Genomic DNA, 22,667 nt, shown 5'->3' with positions numbered 1-22,667 from the left:
GAACATAGGAATGTATGTATCTTTATGCCTTTTTGTTCTCAAATTCTTTGGATAAATACCCAGCAGTGGGATAGCTGGATCAGGTGGTAGATCTGTTCTTAATTTTCTGAGGATACTCCATACTGCTTTCCATAGTGGCTGCACCAGTTTGCACTCCCACCAGCAGTGTACAAGGGTTCCCTTCTCTCCACAACTTGTTTCCTGTCTTGTTAATTATAGCCATTCTGCCGGAGTGAGATGATACCTCATTGTGGTTTTGATTTGCATTTCCCTGATAGCTAATGATGTTGAGCATCTTTTCATATGCCTGTTGGCCATCTGTATATCTTCTTTGGAGAAATCTCTATTCAGGTCTTTTGCCCATTTTTTAATTGGCTTGTTGGTGTTTTTGTTGTTGAGCTGTATGAGTTCTTTGTATATTTTGGATATTAACCCCTTATCTGATATATGGTTTGCAAATATCTTCTCCCAATTGTTAGGTTGTCTTTTCGTTTTGTTGATAGTTTCCTTTGCTGTGCAGAAGATTTTTAGTTTGATGTAGTCCCATTTGTTCATTTTTTCTTTTGTTTCCCTTGCCCGGTCAGACATGGTACTTGAAAATATGCTGCTAAGACCCATGTCAAAGAGCGTACTGCCTATGTTTTCTTCTAGAAGTTTCATGATTTTGGGTCTTACATTCAAGTCTTTAATCCATTTTGAGTTGATTTTTATGCATGGTGTAAGGTAATGGTCTACTTTCATTCTTTTGCATGTGGCTGTCCAGTTTTCCCAACACCGTTTATTAAAGAGACTCTCCTGTCTCCATTGTATGCTCTTGGTTCCCTTGTCAATTATTAGCTGTCCGTAAATGTGTGGGTTTATTTCTGGGCTCTCGATTCTGTTCCATTGATCTCTCTTTCTGTTTTTATGCTAGTACCATGCTGTTTTGGTTACTATGGCTTTGTAATATATTTTGAAATCAGGGAGTGTGATACCTCCAGCTTTGTTCTTTTTTCTCAGGAATCCTTTGGCTATTTGAGGTCTTTTGTTGTTCCATATAAATTTTAGGATTCTTTGTTCCATTTCTGTGAAAAATGTTGTTGGAACTTTGATAGAGATTGCATTGAATCTATAGATTTCTTTAGGAAGTATAGACATTTTAACCATGTTAATTCTTCCAATCCAAGGGCACAGAATATCTTTCCGTTTCTTTGTGACTTCTTCAATTTCTTTCAACAATGTTTTATAGTTTTCAGGGTACAGATCTTTCTCCTCTGTGGTTAAGTTTATTCCTAGGTATTTTATTCTTTTTGTTGCAGTTGTAAATGGGATTGTATTCTTAATTTCTCTTTGTGCACCTTCCTTGTTAGTGTATAGAAACGCAACTGACTTATATGTTGATTTTGTATCCTGTGACTTGAATGTATTAATTTATTTTCTAAAAGTTTTTTAGTGGACTCTTTAGGGTTTTCTAGATATAAAATCATGTCATCTGCAAAGAGTGACAGTTTCACTTCTTCTTTTCCAATACGGATCCCTTTTATTTCTTTTTCTTACCTGATTGCCCTGGCTATGACTTCCAATACTATGTTAAATAAGAGTGGTGACAGTGGGCATCCTTGTCTGGTTCCTGTTCTTAGAGAGATAGCTTTCAGTTTTCTTCATTGAAAATGATATTTTCTGTGGGTTTTCATATATGGCCTTTATCATGTTTAGGTATTTTCTTTCTATACCACTTTACTTAGAAGTTTTACCATAAATCGGTGCTGTATCTTGTCAAATGCTTTCTCTGCATCTATTGAGATGACCATGTGATTTTTATTCTTCATTTTGTTAATGTGGTATATCACATTGATAGATTTGTGGATGTTTAACCATCCCTGCATCCCTGGAATGAAACCCTCTTGATCAGGATGTATGATCTTCTTAATGTCTTGTTGTATTCGATTTGCTAGTATTTTGTTGAAGATTTTTGCATCGATGTTCATCACTGATATTGGCCTGTAATTTTCTTTTTTGTGTTGTTCTTGTCTTGTTTTGGTGTCAGGATAATGTTGGCTTCATAGAATGAGTTAGGAACCCTCCCCTCTTCTTCAATATTTTGGAAGAGTTTGGGAAGGATAGTTATTAAGTCTTCTTTGAATGTTTGGTAGAATTCACCAGGGAAGCCATCTGGTCCTGGACTTTTATTTTTTGGGAGGTTTTTGATTGCTGTTTTGACCTCCTGTTCAAATTCTCTACTTCTGCTTGGTCCAGCTTTGGAAGGTTGTATGTTTCTAAGAATTTATCCATTTCTTCTAGATTATCAAATTTGTTGGTGTATAGCTTTTCATGGTATTCTCTTATTTTTTGTATTTCTGAGGTTTCTGTTGTAATCTCTCCTTTTTCATTTCTGATTTTATTTATGTGAGCCTTCTCTCTTTTTTTCTTGGTGAGTCTAGCTAAGGGTTTGTCAATTTTGTTTATCTTTTCAAAGAACCAGCTGGTGGTTTCATTAATTTTTTTCTTTTTTTTTTTTTTTTAGTCTCTATTTGATTTATTTCTGCTCTGATTTTTATTATTCCCATCCTTCTGCTGATTTAGGGCTTTGTTTGTTGTTCTTTTTCTCATGCTTTTAGATTGTTTATTTGGGATTCTTCTCCTTTGTTGAGGTAGGCCTGAATTGCTATAAACTTCCCTCTTAGAACCACTTTTGATGTATCCCACAGATTTTGGCTTGTTGGATTTTCATTTTCATTTGTCTCCAGGAATTTTTTGATTTCTCGTTTGATTTCTTCATAGACCTAATCATTGTTCTATAGCATTTTGTTTAATCTCCACATTTTTGTGGCTTTTCTGGTTTTCTTCTGGTAGTCGATTTCTAGTTTCGTATCTTTTTGGTCAGAAAAGATGCATGGTATTATTTTGACATTCTTAAATTTATTGAGACTTGTTTGGTGGCCTAATATGTGATCAATCCTGGAGAATGTTCCATGTGCATTTGAAAAGAATGTGTATTCTGTGGTTTTTGGATGGCATGTTCTATATATATTTACTAAGCCCATCTCATCTAAAGTGTCATTTAAGGCCAGTGTTTCCTTATTGATCTTCTGTTTGGATGATCTATCCATTGGTGTAAGTGGAGTGTTAAAGTCCCCTACTATTATTGTGTTACTGTCTATTTCTCCTTTTATGTCTTTTAATAATTGCTTTATATATTTAGGTGCTCCTATGTTTGGTGCATAGATATTTACAAGTATTATATCTTCTTGTTGGATTGTTCTCTTTATCATTATGTAGTGCCCATCTTTGTCTCTTGCTATGGGTTTTGTTTTAAAGTCTATTTTGTCTGATATAAGTATTGCTACCCCTGCTTTCGTTTCCTTGCCATTTTCATGGAATACCTTTTTCTATCCTTTCACTTTCAGTTTGTGAGTGTCTTTAGGTCTGAAGTGTGTCTCTTGTATGCAACATATACATGGGTCTTGTTTTTTTTATCCAATTGGCTACCCTATGGCATTTCGTTGGAACATTTAGTCCATTGACATTTAAAGTAGCTATTGATAAATATGTATTTATTGCCATTTTGTTACTTTTTTTCCTGGGTGTTCTCGCAGTTCTTCTCTGTTCCTTTCTTTTTCTCCTGCTCTCTTCCCTTGTGGTTTGATGGCTTTCTTTAGGGATATGTTTTATTTCTTTTGTCTTACTTTTTTGCTTACTTTTTATAGGTTTCCGATTTGTGATTACCATGAGGATCCTATATAATATTCAATGTATGTAACCGTGTATATCAAGTTGATTGACTCTTTAGCTTGACCTCTTTCTAAAAGCTCTACTTTTTCAGTCCCTTCATCCCAAATTTTATGTTTTTCAAATCATATATAGTCTCTTGTTTAGTGTATCTATCCATTACCCTCTTATCATTGAAATAGGTGATTTTAGTACATTTGTCTTTTAACAGTCATAGTATCTTCACTGGTAGTTGATCTTCTACCTTTACTATGTTTTTACCATTTACACTTTACTTTAAAGTGATTTTATTGCCTGGTTTTGTTTTTTGATAATTTTGTTTTTATCTCTATTTGTTGTCATCACTTTACCACTTAAATAAGTCCCTTCAGCATTTCTTGTAGAGCTGGTTTCTTGGTGATAAACTCCTTTAATTTTTGCTTGTCTGAGAAGCTTTTTATCTCTGCTTCCATTCTGAATGACAGCCTTGATGGATAGAGTATTCTTGGCTGTAGGTTTTTTCCTTTTAGCACTTTAAATATGTCATGCCATTCTCTTCTTGCCTGCAGGGTTTTGGCTGAAAAGTCCACTGATGATAGCCTTATGGGCTTTCCTTTGTATGTCACTTGTTGGCTTTGTCTTGCTGCTTTTAGGATTCTCTCTTTATCTTTAATTTTAAACATTTTAATTATAATGTGTCTTGGTGTGGGCCTCTTTGAGCTTATCTTATTTGGAGCTCTCTGTGCTTCTTGTACTCGGATGTCTGTTTCCCTCCTTAAGTTAGGAAAATTTTCATCTATTATTTCTTCAAATAAATTTTCTGCCCCTTTGTCTCTCTCTTCTCCTTCTGGGACACCTATAATCCTAATATTAGCATGCTTGATATTGGCCCAGAGTTCCCTTAGAGTGTTCTCATTCTGTCTAATTCTTTTTTCTTTTTCCTGTTCAGCTTGGGTGATTTCCTCTAGTCTTTCGTCTAGCTCACTGATCCGTCCTTCTGCATCCTCTACTCTGCTATTGAGTCCTTCTCCTTTCATTTCCTGCGTTGTATTCTTCATTTCTAATTGGTTCTTTTTTATATTTTTCAGTTCTTTGCTGATGAGCGCATTGTGTTCATCCAGTCTCCTCCGAATATCTGTGAGCATCCTTATGAGATTTTGTTTGAATGCTTTGTCGAGTAGGGCACTTATTTCTGTTTCATTTAGTTCTTTTTCTGGGGTTTTGTCCTGTTCCCTTGCTGGGAATGTATTCCTTTGTCTCCTCATTATGCCTCTTTCTCTGTGCTTATTTCTATGTATTAGGTGAATTGACTATGTCTCCTGATCTTGGAGAAGTGGCCTCATGTAAGAGATGCCTTATGAGGCCCAGCAGTGTGCTTCCCTCTCGTCACCAGTCCAAAAGATCCAGGAGTGACCCCTTTGTGGGCTACTTGTGTCTTACTGCTGTGGCAGGGTTGCTCTTAATGCAGGTACCCAGGGAGTCTAGTCTTTCCTTCCCTTGCCAGCTGTTTGTAAATCTGGTTTGGGGAGCCTTAGCACCATTGGCTACAAAGTCTATCAGCACACTCCTATTGCAGTTTTCCTCTTAATTGGGTTCATACCCAGTGTAGCTGGTTGCTACTAGGCTCAGGGGCTTACAGTTGCTATTCGCCTCAGGCCTACAAGGCTGTTGTCAGTTGTCTTAGGAGTGCAGCTGAGTGGGGCTGAGCCTAGGCACAGAAGCACTCAATTGTTTCAGGCTTTGGAAGGTGGGGCTGATCCTTTTTAAGGCTATTTGTGAAGCACAGGTCTTCTGCTGCTAATAAGCCTCACCCCCCAGAGGACCACACACACCATCAACACAGTCCTGGTCTGAACACATTTCCCAACCCCCTGGAGTGTACTCTGACACACCACTGCAGAGGCCTCCACCTCTCCACCAATACCCTCCACAGTTCACCTGGTCCTCACATGGGCCCCGCCCCACAGAGGCAGACACATTCACCTGCCTGTAGAGGATCAAGGCACCCAGTCAATGCAGACTGACAAGTAGCCTGAGGGCTTGCTGTTGGGTGGGGCCGGTCCCAAGGAGGGCTGCCTGCCCTGGCTGAAGTGGATTAAATCTGTGCTCTAGTGGATGTGGCAGACCCCCGGGCTAACAGGCCAAGGGAAGAACCTCAATGGCATCCACCAGGGTCTGTGTCAGCATGCCTGAACCGGGTCAGAACAATGGCTCCCACCAATGTCTCAGTCTCCAGAGAAGTCCCTCCTCTCACCAAGATGCCCCCAGATCACACTAGGTGAGTCTCGTTTCACCAAAGGGCTATCAGCCTTCTCTCTGGTGATTTTAGGTTGCTGAAATGGTGGGTTTGTGTGGGAGCCCTTTATGACCCGGATCTTTTCAGCTTTTGTCTGATAACTTTTCTGGGGGTATCCTCACTGCAGTTAATAGCCGGTGAAGACAGACAGTAAGACGCTCGTCTCAGTTGTGCTAAGTCTGAAGGATGCTTATAGCAGTATTGGCCCCCACTTTGGACCTCACTCCTCCAGGTTGGGCTGTGTACCTTAGGGTGATTCTCACCTGGCCAGCTGAGAAGCTCTGTTGCTCCCAAAGGTGGCCTTTTTCCTCTACAGCAGTAATTTCTGCCTCTTCCACCTTAGTCAGGACTGTCCCTTGTTGTGGGGGTTCTTTTTATCCAGTTTTCAGTTTCCTACCCAGGGTAATTTTTCCAAAAGTAGTTGTAACCTGATTATGTTCATGGGAGGAGATGAGTTCAGAGTCTGCTTACACCACCATCTTGACGAGATCTGATTTTAGTGTTTTGAAGTTTGTTGAGACTCACTCTATGGCCTACCATATGGGCAATTTTGGTAAATATTCCATGTGTGCTTGTGAAGTTGTTGGGTATAGTTTTCCATATATGTCAAATTGGTCAGTTTTTAAAATTACGTTATTCAAGTCACCTTGAATAATCAACTCTTCTTTTTCTGCTATTCTATCAGTTACGGAGATTTGTTAAAATTTCCAACTGTGATCGTGAGTTTGCATATTTTCTTTATACTTTCAAATTTTGCTTTATAAGTTTTAAAACCTATCTCACTTAACTAGGGATCAGGGAGTTTTGTCTGTTTGGTTTAACTACTTACCCACAACAGCCACACAGTGGCTGGTACACAGTAGATATTCAGTGGTTATTTTTGGGGGAAAGAAAATGAATGAATGTGAAAGTGAGAATAGGTATCCAATGGCAAAGTCCAGCTAATGTACATGGGGCAGCACAGAGTGAGATCTGACCAATTGCCCGAGAGGTTAGGATGGTTTGCCCAGATTCTGGCAGATGGGAGCTTTTACATTTCCTTATATGTAGTAGATATTCAATGATGAGAGATATATTGAATATATCCCCATATTCAGTGATAAGAGAGATATTCAATAACATTTTTCTTTCTTCCTCAATCTGGAAATGTATTGACCTTCTGTTTGTACTTTCATCGACAGGTTTTGCATCACCAATGTGCTGCTGAGAGTACGAATCTAGACACACAAGCACAAAAAGACATCTTTAACCTAGATTCCATAAATGTTTATCATCTCTGTTCTTACTAGAAAGCTTACAATTCTCTGGACCTTTGCTTATTAATTTGTCCTTCAGACTTGATGCTGTTAGCTTTCTCTCCCACCCTTCATTAACTGACATCTCTATATTCAAGACTAGGGAGATGCTTATTATTGAGTATATTCACAGATGTTTCTAGCCATCTACGATTATGATATACACTTAAACATGGACTACATGAGTGGTTCTCAAATATTTTGGTCTCAGGACTCCTTTACAATTTTCAACATTATTGAAATCTCCTAAGAATTTATGTTTATGAGGTTATATATGTCCATATTTACTATATTAGAATTATAACCAAGAAATTTGTAAGATTTATTTTAAAATAATTTAAAAACCCCTAAGATGTTAACAAAATAAAACATTTTTTATTCTTTTTTTTAATTTTAACTTCTTTTTGGTTTTTGCTTTGTTTTTTTGTTTTTGTTTTTGTTTTTGAAGAAGATTAGCCCTGAGCTAACATCTGCTGCCAATCCTCCTCTTTTTGCTGAGGAAGACTGGCCCTGAGCTAACATCCATGCCCATCTTGCTCTATTTTGTTCAACTACTTTTCAAAGAAAAAAATTAGAAGATTGGCATAGTTTGATATTCTTCAAATCTCTTTAATGGGTTGCTTAATAGAAGATTACTGGATTCTCATATCTGCATCTGTAGTCAGTCTGTTGCAATATGTTGTTTCAGTTGAAGTATATAATGAAAACCTGGCCTTACACACATCTGTAGTTGGAAAAGAGTGATATATTTTAAAAGCTTTTTCACGTAATTGTAAATATTCAAAATTACATCAAAACTTGACAGGTGGTAGTTTCTTAATAGCTAGTTGCAATGTGGAATCTAAAACCATGTCAATAAACTTTTCATACCTTATTATGTTAAAATAAAATGGCCTATCTTAAATTTTAGTTGGTTCTTTTTTTCATGCATGATTTTGTGCCATACATTGCTCAATTGGAAAATATTGCTTCACTGATTAGTGCAGATCTTCCCAATGTTGACATATTATATAATATTAAAAAAAATATTTATTTACGTTACCACTGATCTCATCAGAAACATATTTATGTGTTGAAAATCTCTAAATCTCATTGTGACAAAGGCAAATTTTCCAAAACTTATACTCCTAACTTGGAATATTTTCATTGGTGACAAAAATGGTCAGTTATTTTCTGGAAGTCCTACTTTGCCTATTTTTGAGAAATGTCTCCCAATACCAAAGTCTGATCTACCACATTTTATCTATTATTATTTCAAGTAAAAATGATGCTTCGTGAAAAGAAGTACTACATTAGCCCACAACTCACGCAAGCGCCTTTTCAGGAGACTATTACTCTATAGTGTACAGTAGAAGGGGTTATGCACACTTCCCATTTCATAACAAAGATTATTAAAAAGATGTGTGCTCATGTTTGAGACAATAAAAAAATTAGTAAGTTTTATGGATTCAGCAATTTTGATCTTAACTGAAACTGACTTTCTTTCTGCAAGTGGATGATAGTGAAGAATTCAGTGACTATTGGTTAAGTTTGTTGTCACTGTCTTTATTTGTGCCAAAAGGCCAGCAGTTTTATCTACCGTTGCTTTCGCACCATCAGTGCATGTTTCAACCCAGTGAAAAAGGCAATTAATCTTATAGTATTATTACAAACATAACTGTGATGATCTCATAGATCACTGAAGGGGCCTGAGAGACTCCCCAGGGGGTTTCCGACCACCCCTTGAGAACTGCTGGACTAGACCGTCGCCTCATGAGGTACATCTGTGTGGCTTGGGCCAGGGCAGAGAGGCAAATTTTAGATCTCCTTTCTTAAAACTTGAGAATTATTCTAATTCTTTTCTAGGCTCATTTTAATATAACTTCAAATTTTGTGTGAGGATTAGAGCTTTTGAATATAAACAATCTAAAACAATGGCTAGCACAGAGCAGACACTCAGAAGATGTTGGTAGTGGGGACAGTGTAAGCAGTGGTAACTATTATGGATATTTATTTTCAAAAACATTTGGATTGTGAATTCAATTTTACTAACCTTTCATACGGTTTCTTGATTACGAGTAGAGCATTTTCCTGTTGGGATCATTTTCTCCCATTCTTTGGTTAAAATTTTTCTTATCCATGTGTTCTACTTTTTTTTCTGCAATACATATACCGTACTTAAATAATAAGAAAAAAATAAAAGCTTCTAATGGGAGATGATTTTAATTTTTCTATGAACAATAAGTAAATAATCTCAGATTCTTGCTTCTGAGCTTAACTTTTCCACTGTGCTCTGATCCTTAACTGCTAATGACCTGTAGGAAAGAAAGAAAATATATAAAAATTTGAGCCCTGTGTCCAGAATTCAAATAGGTGTCAATATATTCAAATATCATGAACTTTTCCAGAAGGAAGAAGAGAAAGATGGCAAATAGGGCTTTATAATTCTGACCATGAATCGAGGTTAAGTTTGTGTATATATTCTGATGTAGTCCTTATAGGAAAGGACTATGCCATCTACTGTAGTAAATTAGATGATCTTACTCCTGTTTCAGTTCTTGGGACGGATCATTTAAGAAAGAAAGAGAGAAAGACAAGTAACATTTATTAGGTACCTGGAGTTGCTAGAGACTGTGCTAAGCACTTTATATATGTTATCTCATTTCGTGCTCTCTCCCAAAACATAAAATATTACCATCTAACATATTATAATGTTGAAACTGAGGCTCAAAAGACATTGATATGCATAAGTTCATCCAGCTTGTATGTGAGAACTGGAATTTAAATCCTCTTTTGCTGAATCAAAAATCCAGAATCATTCCACTCTCCATGCTGCTCCTCCCAAATCTCCCATCTCCCCTGTCTACTAGCTCCTGCCAGTCTTTTGTTTCAGCTGTCCAAGTATCCTGGATTATTCATTAGGTTCAGCAGATTAGGTTCTGGTCCACTAGGAATAGTTTATGTTAGAAATACACCAGCATCAATGCTGCTCATTTATTGTCTAGCAACAAACCTCTTTCTTTCTTTCTTTATGTGTACAATAGAGATGAAGCACTTAAATGAGAGCTTATTCACATATCACAATGTACAATATGCTTTTCTTGCCAAAACTCACTTGTTTTCTATCATTTTAGCATTTAGAGTTTTCATTTTTGTTTCCATACTGTCATGACTTCCGGCAACCAGACATCTCTGCAGATTGATTTCAATGCATTTCATAAAGTTAGGTGTATTAACAGTTGGTTTTTCTCATGATTTATGCAACTTGTCATGTAATGAGTATGATTTAATAGAGAAGATTTCAGTCTTGGGTGCGGAAATGAGTCTGCCTATGAAGGAAGGTAGTCTTGATTAACAAGTGATGAGCAACATTTAAATTCTTCCTGATTTTGGTTATTGTCCTGACATAGGCATTATCATTCATTGTCCTGACGATAGCTTTAACCAATTTTCAGTGTCATAGAAAGATGATGTCTAAAAATTATTTGTAAAATATAGTAATTTCTCTTCCATTATATAAAATTACTTTCATTGTTGTAGTCAACCTTACAGGACTACTCAAGATTTAATTTGCTGTCTACTAGTATGTTTCTTTAGATGCTTCCTTTCCCAATTCATTTACAGTATCATCTTGGCACTCACCCTGCTACTAGGAATACTACACGCATCGCTTGCTCCAATTCTAACATCAGTGTTGCTCTGTGGCTCATCCAGGAGCAGGTGTTGAACATTGATATAAACAGAATTTTGTCTACCAAAGCCAAAATCCTCCCATTTTCAGTCTCCACTGGCCAATGGAATGCTAATGCCAAGCTTACTTCCAAATTCAAGACTCAGGCATGACAGTTCATTATGCTGCCTGCCAAAACTACTGGCCCATGGAAACTCTTATTTTAAAAATTAAAGCAGAGTAAAACTTTCTGTCAAATTAAGTACCTTGTGATTTTACGTGACACGCTCCTAGTTTTTCAGCTTTCTCTGAAATTAGTAAATTGAGATTACATTACAATTAATTACTTAACAAAATTTCTCTTCGAATATAGCAAACTGCCTAATTATAGCAGAACAGTTCACCATAAATCCCCAAATATTTATTGTGGGGGAAAATAAAGTTAGGAAAAGCTATGGAAATTCTCAATAAATAAAACCTAGAAATTTTAACATTCTAAGTGATTTGAATGCTTAACCAAACCATTTGTATCAATAAGACTTTGTCTTTTAACCACTGATTTATTTCAAATAATTTCAATTTAAAGGTTACATAATTTCAGAAAATAGAACTCATATGACCTCATTAAATCTTTTTTTGATGGGGACAATATCAGTATAAACAATTTGATAAATTTGAAATACAGTTTTAAAGGCTGAAGGATTCAAAAGTAGTCTTAGGAAGATTGGACTTGAACACATATTTATTAACCAATTATTAATTACTTGTAATCTTAGGCAATATTTATTAAGCAATAGTGTTTCCTCAATCACTTTTTAAAGACTACTGATCTTGTAACTACTTGTAAACAAAAACTTTAACTTTTGTTAACATCTTTTAGGATGCGTTTTTATATTGAGATTGTGGTACTCTTCAGATTACTATAAAGCGATTCTTGGGCCAGCCTGGTGGCACAGCAGTTAAGTGCACACATTCCACTGCAGCAGCCCGGGGTTTGCCAGTTCAGATTCCGGGTGTGGACATTGCACTGCTTGGCAAGCCATGCTGTGGTAGCTGTCCCACATATAAAGTAGAGGAAGATGGACATGGATGTTAGCTCAGGGCCAGTCTTCCTCAGCAAAAAAGAAGAGGATTGGCAGCAGGTGTTAGCTCAGGGCTAATCTTCCTCAAAAAAAAAAAAAGCGGTTCTCATATTCCCTTAAATTCAATCAACCACCATAGTATACGAAATTAGAGTAATTTAACCTCTGTCAGGTAGAGATAATGTGCAAAATGATATCAATCAAGTTTGAACAAATATCTACATTATGAGTCTGTGAAAGGAGCAGGAACTTGGATCATAATTCTTAGCTGCTTTTCCAGAGTTTCCCCCTTGGATGTTGTGGGAATAGCAAACGGTACTTACAAGTAAATTATGTCTTACATGGGAGTTAAGTACTCAATGTAGTGCATTTCTGGTTTTGGTGGTACTTTTAAATTTGTTGTTAGTGCTGTAGAGTTAATTCTGACTCCTAGCGACCCTGTGTACAGCAGAGCAGAACCCTGCCTTGTCTTTTTGCGCCATCCTTTCACCTTCTGGAGCTATATCAGACAATAGTCCGCTGCTATTCATAGGGTTTTCCTGGCCTGTTTTTCCAGAAGTGGGTGCCAGGTCCTTCTTCCTAGTCTGTCTTAGTTTGGAAGCGCCACTGAAACCTGTCCACCAAGGGGGACCCTACTGGTATTTGAAATCCCAGTGGCAGAGGTTTCAGAATCACAGCAACACGCAGCTACCACAGTATGACAACAACAGAAGAGTAGTGTGGTTTCCTGATCAGGAAAGGAACTGGGCCATGGCAATGAGAGTGCCGAATCTTACCCATTAGACCATCAAGTCTTTTAAAATAGATACTCTGAAAAACATATCAATGCTATATATTTATTAGAATAAGCTTCCTTTAAAACGCTACTGTCCTGACCTAACAGGATGATAAGAAAAATCCCCAAGGGAGCCAAAACTTGGGAAATAATACTGTGGCAAGTGATGAAACCAGAAATGTAGAACTTTGAGGGTTATTAGCAGGTGGCACTGGGAGCAATGAGAGAGCTGTGATTCACAGAAGAAATAATACACGTCCTATAGAATTAAAGACATTGAATCAGCAGTTCATAGTTCTCTCATAATAAGAACATCAAGTACAGACAATTTATAGTTTAAGAATAATTTCTGTCTTTCAAAAATTATGATCATATTCAAGAACAGATCAAGAGGAAGCATTCTCTATCTTATTTTACGAGGTTTGTATAACTTCAAACCAAAATTAGATAGAAATGATGCCTGAAAGGAACATTGCATACCCACTTTACTTATAAAAAATAGACATGGAGGGGCTGGCCCCATGGCCGAGTGGTTAAGTTCGCGCGCTCCGCTGCAGGCGGCCCAGTGTTTCGTCAGTTCGAATCCCGGGCGCGGACATGGCACTGCTCATCAAACCACGCTGAGGCAGCGTCCCACATGCCACAACTAGAACGACCCACAACTAAGAATATGCAACTATGTACCGGGGGGCTTTGGGGAGAAAAAGGAAAAAAAATAAAATCTTTAAAAAAAAAAAAAAAAAAAAAAAAAAAAAAATAGACATGGAAATTGAGAACAATTGTTGGCAAAATAAATCATATAATAGCTGAAAATTATAATGCACTCTAAGTAGAGTTAACCTTAGGAATGAAAATTTGACCTAATTCCTCAAAATCAATTAATTTAATCTACCAAATTAAAGAAAAGGATAATATGAGAACTCACACTGCTTAACAACAAAAAAACAAACAACCCGATCAAAAAATGGGCAGAGGACATGAACAGACATTTCTCAAAAGAAGATATGAATATGGCCAATAGACACATGAAAAGATGTTCATCATCGCTAATCATCAGGGAAATGCAAATCAAAACTACACTAAGATATCACCTTACACCCGTTAGATTGGCAAAAACATCCAAAACCAAGAGCGACAAATGTTGGAGAGGTTGTGGAGAAAAAGGAACCCTCATACACTGTTGGTGGGAATGCAAACTGGTACAGCCACTATGGAAAACAGTATGGAGATTTCTCAAAAAGTTAAAAATAGAAATACCCTATGACCCAGCCATCCCATTACTGGGTATCTATCCTAAGAACCTGAAATCAGAAATCCCAAGAGTCCCTTGCACCCCTATGTTCATCGCTGCATTATTTACAATAGCCAAGACGTGGAACCAACCTACATGCCCAGAAACTGATGATTGGATAAAGAAGATGTGGTATATATACACAATGGAATACTACTCAGCCATAAAAAAAGACAAAATTGGCCCATTCACAGCAATGTGGATGGACCTCGAGGGTATTATGTTAAGCGAAATAAGCCAGTCAGAGAAAGACAAACTCTATATGACTCCACTCATAGGTGGAAGTTAGTATATTGATAAGGAGATCTGATTGATGGTTACCAGGGAAAAGGGGGGTTGGGGGGAGGGCACAAAGGGGGAAGTGGTGTACCCACAACATGACTAACAAAAATGTACAACTGAAATCTCACAAGGTTGTAATCTATCATAACATTAATAAAAAAAAAAGAAAAGGATAATATGATTATCTTAATAAATGCATCAGAATTTATGATAAAATTCAATACCATTTATAAAACATCTCTTACCAAAATGAGAATGGAAGCAACATGTTTACCCTGATATTTAGAATACAGCATGGGTGTCCACTATCACACCTGATTAAATATTTTCTGGAGGTTTTAACCTGGATAGTAATCCAAAAAATAGTAATGAAACCTTTAAATAACTAGAAAGGAAGTAATAAACCTTCTTTATTTGCTTATCATGTAATTTTTTAATAAAGAAAACTAAAAAAAAAAATAGTATAATTAGTAAGAGAATTTAGCGGGATTATTTAATAGAACAAAAGAATAGTATTCCTCTACACCGGCAATAAGCAGAAAAATATATTATTAATTTTAAAACATATTTTATGTTAGCGTTGACTGAATATTTGGTAACATTGCTGTTATTTTATTATAAAGATGACATTTCTCCTCAAATTGATCTTTAGTTTCAATGTAACTCAATCACAAGGAAATTGATAAGCTCATTCCAAACTTGGAATGGAAGAGAAAAAGAAGAAAATAATGAAGATGTTCTTGAGTAAGAATAAATAGGAGGACTAGGCATTCAGAGTGTTAAGACATATTATAAATTAATAATTATTAAAATAGCATATTATGTACATGGGTCATAAAGACTAATGGAATCAATTATGGAGCCCAGACAGACCCACACACATATGAAAATTTATATACGACAGAATTGTCATTGCACATTAGTGGAGAGGATGACAAAAAGTGTACTAGGATGCTTATTTATGCAGAAAAAGTTGCTATTGGATTCCCACCTCCTACCACACACACACACACACACACACACACACAAATATATTCCAGGTAAACATTGAAATGTGAAAAACAATTCTTTCAGACTTTTAGGGGAAAAAATGAGATTTCTGAAGTACATCAGAAAAATGTACAAAGCATTACATTATATTAAAAATTATGTACATTAAAATTATAGACTTCTGAGGCTGTCCCAGTGGTGTAGGGGTTAAGTTTATGTACTCCGCTTTGGTGGCTCAGAGTTTGCAGGTTTGGATCCTGGGCATGGACCTACACACCGCTGATCAAGCTTGGCTTGATCTACAAAATAGAGGAGGATTGGCTCAGATGTTAACTCAGGGACAATCTTCCTCAAGCAAAGAAAAAAAATAGAAGAAGATTGGCAACAGATGTTAGCTCAGGGCCAATTTTCCTCACCAAAAAAAAAAAAAAAAAACCCAAACCCAAGCAAAATTATAAACTTCTATTAATTGTAAGACAAGACATTGAAAATGAAAGAGAAGCCAAAACTGGGAGAACGTAAGTGACATATATATGATCTAAAAAGGATTATCCAGAATATACAAAAACTTCCATAAATATGGGTAAAAGACACAGTCATCACACAGAAAAGGGAACATGGACAGCTAAGTAATATATGAAAAGATCCTCATTAGTAAACGTGGAAATGGAAATTAAAGCCACAATAGGATACAATTTTATCCTCAGTGGTTAGCAAAAATTAGACACACTGAAAATAGGACCTTTTAAATAATGCTAATGGGCTGCAACCCAGTAATGTTATTTCTGAGTTAAGCAAATACACAATTTCACACCTACCACACTGGCAAAAATATAAAATAAAATAAAATAGTGGACACCACCAGGTGTTGATGAGGAATGGAGGAATAGGGACTCTCAGGCAGAGCAGGAAGGACTGTAATCAAAACCCTTTTAAAAGCATTTGTTCATGTCTTCCTAGAGACTCTTGCATATGTCTATCAGGAAACATAAACAGGAATGTTCAGGGCGGCATTGTTTATAATAATGAAAAACTGGAAACAATTTTAAAATACTTATCTCAGGAAATCAATAAATAAACCTAGAGGAATCTGAGACACCTAATACTAAGTGAAAACAAACCACAAAACAATACATATATTAACAATAATCCCCATGCTGCAAATTGCTGAGAGAGTAGACCTTTTTCTGCTTGTTTGTTTTCCATGCAAGGAGACTGTTGCCGGTACTAGCTAATGCTGTGGTGCTAATCCTTTTGCAATATATAACAATATAAAAATTAACACATTGTACACCTTAAACTTATACAATGTTATATGTCATTTATATTTCAATAAAGCTGGAAACAATAGATATTTAACACACCAATTATATAAAGGTAACAAAATCAGTATCTAGAAGAGGGATCTGCACTCCCATGTTTATTGCAGCATTCTTTCCAGTAGCCAAGACAAGCTAAGTGTTCACGGATGGCCTGATGATAAAGAAAGTGTGGTGGTGTGTATATATACGTATAAATACACAATGGAATATCATTCAGCCATAAAAAAGGAGATCATGCCTTTTGTGACAATGTATGTGAACTTGGAGGACCCTATGTTAAGTGCAATAAGCCAGATTAAGAAGACAGATACACCACAGTATCACTTATATGTGAGGGGAAAAAAAGTTGAACTTGTAGAAACAATCATAGCTGCCAGGGGCTTGGGGAAATGGGGAGATATTCGTCAAAAGGGATAAGACTTCAGTTATAAGATAAATAAGTTCTGAGGATCTAATGTACGTAGGGTTACTGTAGTTAATACTGCATTGTATACTTGCAGTTTGCTAAAAGAGTAGATCTTAAGTGTTCTCAGTACACACAACACATACACACAAAGGTAACTATGTGAGGTGATGGATGTGTTAATTAATTTGATTGTAATAATCATTTCATAATGCGCATGTATGTTCCATCATCATGTGGGTTGTACACTTCAAATATATACCATTTCATTTGACAAACATACCTCAAAAAGCCTTCCCCCCCAAAAACAGAACAGGGTAGAAGGCAAACTAGTTTTATTCACAATTAAAAATAGAATTCTTCCAGTTAGCTCTTGAAGGCAAACTAGTTTTATTCACAATAAAAAAATAGAATTCTTCCAATTAGCTCTTCTAAAAAATTTACATGGCACTAATGATTGGTCAAAACAGATATTTAAAAAAATAGAAATAGCCTTAAAAAGATAGAAAGCAACTGAGAAATTGTTTGTTATTGCATGTTCCTGTATAGACCAGCTTTTCAGCTGTGTCAATAGACCTACCTTTTGTTTCCAGTAATGCCTTCCTATACTATTGTATGTGTTTTTTTCCCTTTGTGTGTATTTCTTTTTCCTTTCAGATGTGTTCTGTTTTGAGGTTCTTAAATAAACAGGCTACTAAAAATAGCAAGTATGTGTGAGAAAAATAATATGATGGGCGAAAATAGTGACGTAAAAATATCTACTTAGGTAATAGATTGGATAGCAATAAAATTCTTATAAGCAGAAACATTTTTGCCAAAAAGGAGGTTGGTCCCTTGTCATTCCAGCCTCAGAGAAAACAAAACAAAATTTTAATGGATTATAATTTTTTAATTTCCCATGTCTGATTCCATTCTAGGTTCTACACATATTTTTAACAGATTTTGTCTGGCTTCTAGGATGTCGTAAGCAGAAGTAGATAGTGTCACTGTGGATTACAGAACAGGTATAGGAATAAATATATAGACTACAGCAAGCACATACAAAAATTTCATATTTGTTTGACAATCTGTGGTTGGCTTTACTATGACAGATTGATTTTCTTGCATATAACTCATAGCATCATATACTTTGGCATGTAATTTGTATCAAAAGAGTTCTCTGTAACATTTTAATTAGCACTAGTTATATATTAATCACCTAGCTTCATATGGTATCATATTAACTACAATACAGAACTGTCTCAACCAGCATGACTCCTAGTTTTTGAACTGAGTTTTAAATGGATTATGTTGATGTCAATAGAAGGATCAGAATTAATAAAAAACTAGTTGGCATTAATCACTCTCTTGTCTGCAGTCCCATAGTGCTTTATTAGTTCTTAATTTCAGAACTTCATTCATTCTGCTTCGATTTGTGTAATTTCTGTGCAAGCTCATCACATCTACCAAACTGAGTTTCTTGTACAGTGTCCTATCTCATTCATCTTTCTTATCCCACATCTATTAGTAATTGTTTGTATATTGAATAGTCGTAACTCAAAAGAATAAAGATTTTCCCTATTTTTTTAGAGGTTGCTTTTTAAATTTCTTTCAGAAATTTGATACAACTGTATAAAAGTGAAGATGACGTGGAAATTTCAAAGAAGATTAAGACTCACTGGACTTCTTTGGGCCTAGAAGATGTTCAGTTTGTAAATTACTCTGTGCTGCTTAGTCTGCCAGGCCCTTCTCCCAGCTCTGTGACTCTGAGCGGCAGCGGCCAGTGCTTTCATCCTAATGGCCAGCCTTGCAGCGAAGAAGCCAGAAAACACGGCAGCCAAGATCTGCTCTACTCATACGCAGCCTATTCTGCCAAAGGAACTCTCGAGGTAATATGACCATTTGTCTCTGTCATTTACAGTGAGATGGAATTAGAAAACAACAGCTTTCATCTAAATTGAACTAACTGGCAAGACACAGCTTACAAAAGTAACCATTAAATAGTCTCAGTGTGGAGGTGCCAGGAAAGGGAAAGGAAGATTTGGATTACCCGACCCTTTTCTTGTCATATTTTGAAAGTGAAAACATGTTAGGAGAATTTAATTCGAAGTGTTGAATGTGTGACTGAGTCATTCACATTTTGCTTAGTCCGTATAGTGCAAGTTCATTTCATTCTTTGGTTTTGAAGAGGCAGATTTTAATAGATTGATGTGGACAGAAAGAATGGAAATGGAGGTAGTTGTGTTTTGAGATTGTGTGCACACGAGAAATGAAGTGGAAAATTGATGTGATGATTCACACATTTAAGATTTGAAATACAGTGCTTCTGCTTTCTTGATGGAACACACAGGAGCTAGGGAGCCAGGTGTGGATTATTGCTTTGCTTTTTCTGGGTTAGCTGGTTGTTTGGCATTGTGGTTAAGTGCACAGCTTCTAGAGCCACATGGGTTAGTTTCAAATCTCAGCTCCCCTGGTACCCACTGTTCTTTAACCATCTAAGGCTGAGTTTCTTCATCTCTAAAAGAGATGCAAATTATAAGAGATCCAACTTGATAAGGTTGTTGGGAGAATTAAATTAGCTAATATGTAAATCTTGGAGGACAGAGCCAAGCCGGTGGAAAGGACAATATACCAGTTAGATGCAATATATAATTGGTCACTAGTTTCCTTTAAGGCAAATTTTCTGTCTCCATTTAAAAGTATCATTTTAATAAACACACTTAGTCTCATAAAACTGTAGATTGCCTTATTTAATACGAATGAAATAATGTTATGTTTCTGAATGTTGTTAATTACTGGCACAGATTTTTAATAATCTAACTTCTTATTAACTCTGATTAATATATGAAATATTTAAATCATTTAAAATTATTTTACAGAAATACATGCTTGCTCCTCATACTGTTTTTATCTTTTGAAGGGTGGAGTGGGGAGAGGCAGTTTACCAGTGGTTTAGCACTGTTTGTGTTCTGCATTGTATCATTCTCTGCCTCTGAGCAGAAGGAATACATATAACCAGCACCACCTTGAAGAACCTTTCATTAATTAACAGTGTTTTGTTGTTAGTGCCATGGAGTGGACAGCCCTGTGCACAGAATCACAGAATTCTGCCTAATCTTTTTGTCCCCATCTTCTCACCTTCCAGTGCTCTATTAGACAACGTTCCACTGCTATTCACAGGGATTTCAGGGCCAATTTTTTTGGAAGTGGGTGGCCAGTTTCCTTCTTTCTAGTCTATCTTAGTCTGGAAGCTCTGCTGAAACTTGTCCACCATGGGTGACCCTGCTGGTATTTGAAATACCAGTGGCATAGCTTTCAGCATCATGGCAACATGCAACCACCACAGTACAACAACTGACAGATGGGTTCCATGAGCTCGAAAGAAACCCGGGTCACAGTGGTGAGAGCACCAAATCTTAACCACTGGACCACTAGGGCTGGCTAAATTATTAAATTAAATTAAAATTATTAAATTAAATTAAAAGTTAATGCAATATTAAATGTCTGCAGTATTTCTAGTGTAAGACTAATATAATTTGATTTGATTAATGTACATCATTTCTGGTAGGCAATAATAGAAAAACACCTGTGTATTAACAAAAACAGAAGCATACTGCCAAAACTCTTTCTTTGATTCAGAAGCTTTGGTCGCAAATCAAGATTCTGAAGTTATCCCACATATTTCCTCTCAGACTCCCAATGCTGCCTAAGCCCCACACATTTCCAGCCTCCTCTTTTTCCCAGTTGATTCAAGTCCAACACAGTCATCTCTTCCCCTAAGCAAAAGCATGTCTAAAACTCCGAACAACAAGACCCCAGGAGCTTGAGTGGGTTCCTGGAATCACCCCCATTTTTTGCTTTTCAAGTTCTTCCAGCAAACATTCATTATTCCTTGACTGAGGTGACGTGGAAAAGCGATGAAACTACAATTTGTCTCCCTGTTTCCTCAGTGTGGCCCTCTTCAATAATCCACTGGGCCCATTGGATTGGTTTTTATGTTCCTGTGTAACCGTACTTCTGAGAGTTTTCTACACATTTTTCTCATGAGTTATAAATGTTTAAGTTTTCTCTTTGTCTCATATAAAAGAAAACCAAGTCTACTACAGAATCATGGAATTACTTCAATGTCCGTAAGTCAGAAGTCATTTTGGGACCCTCCTACCACTTATAAATTTTTTAAAAAGGAGTGTTGAAAAAGACAAAGTAGCTATTAAAAGGGAGAAATAAAGTTAACTATAGATGTAGAAATATAGCCCGTGTTTGAAATATACGGCCTAAGTAAAAGGGAGTAGTGTTTAAAGGAACTAAAATGCAATTATGGATAAAACAAACACTTTTGTATTTGAAGAACATAATTTGAGAAATTAACCATGCAAATTAAATGAAGACACCAACAATAACTATTTTTAGAATTATATTAATAATTCAAATCTATTACTCTAAGTACATAATTTAAATATCCATATCAATAAAGGATATAATAAATTTTTGATATTGATTTTTTAAACTCAAACCATATAACGATTTTCAAAAGCATAGCAGTTGCTAGGTGACTATTTTATGTGCATATAGAATACTTGCGTATATTTTATGTACGTGTTTTAGACAGCTGTATTATTGAAACTCATATATTCTAATTAATAGGACACTGGTGATTTTTCTATATCTCTTCAGACATTCCCTAATTCAAATCAAGCTTGAGAGGTTGCTGATGATGATTCTGGCATACCTACTTTTTGATTTTGAGTACATTGTGTTTGCATGAATTTCCATCAGGCAGAGCCATTAACAAGTTCTTAAATTATTCTAGTCTGACTGCCAGCAAAGCTCCCCACTACTTTGCTTTTGACAAGGTTATTTGTAGAAGAGGAGTGCCCCTTTTCTTTGAAGAGCTGTCATATCCATTCATCATATGACTGTTTTGTGTAAGCTTCCAATTTTTGCTTTCTGGTAACAGTCTAAACAGCATTTGTGATATCTGAGATGTACTTAGAAAACCTACTTAGTGCCAGCATGATGGATGGCGTACTTTGCAACTTCTTTGTAATTCATTGGGCACTGGAAAGGTGACATTGTTTACCCCATCATAATGACAGGCGGGTCAGTAAAAGGGTCCTAAGGAGAGTTGTCCTGTCAGATGCAAAATACACATTAAAATGGATACATAAATAATTTAGCATGAGTGAGGTTAGCTTCAGGGAATAAACAGTGATTTATACTTTTATTAAAAGGTAAATATCAACTATAATATCATCATAATGTTAAAGACATTGGTATTGAGTGCTGACAATGTTGAGTCAGTTTTATAAATAGAATATATGGCTTTACGTAATCCCTGTGCAAGCATATCTTTTGTCCTTTGTGAAACCCATGCAGATGCAGAAAAGCTAAGAGAACAATTAATACTTAATATAGGTTGGTCAGATTGGGTTTGCCATGTTCTTATTTTTGAACAGGGGATTTGTTTTTATTCCAATATATTTTACAGATTTTGGAGTTTTCTTTCTGTTAAGCATTATCGTGTGTCTGAAAGACAAGCCAAATAATGCAATTTTATGGAGAAACTTATTTTCATCAAATGTGCATAAAATATTATCAACACATTTAACACTACCT

General features: G+C 36.2%; 1 protein-coding gene across 9 annotated transcripts in view; it reads left to right on the top strand.

Annotated features, from left to right (window-relative positions):
* NAALADL2 (N-acetylated alpha-linked acidic dipeptidase like 2) overlaps positions 1–22,667 on the top strand; it is a 1,281,993-nt gene that overhangs the window by 700,273 nt on the left and 559,053 nt on the right. For all 9 annotated transcript variants that reach the window (XM_070509419.1, XM_070509420.1, XM_070509417.1 and 6 more), the window contains one exon: positions 18,667–18,940. In XM_070509419.1, the coding sequence (XP_070365520.1) occupies positions 18,667–18,940 (274 nt within the window). The remainder of the gene's footprint in view (positions 1–18,666; positions 18,941–22,667) is intronic.

The sequence above is a fragment of the Equus asinus genome, chromosome 5 (assembly GCF_041296235.1).
Source record: "Equus asinus isolate D_3611 breed Donkey chromosome 5, EquAss-T2T_v2, whole genome shotgun sequence".
Classification (NCBI taxonomy): Eukaryota; Metazoa; Chordata; class Mammalia; order Perissodactyla; family Equidae; genus Equus; species Equus asinus.
The sequence above is the reverse complement of the archived record's forward strand: the minus strand, read 5'-3'. Positions and strand labels throughout refer to the sequence as shown.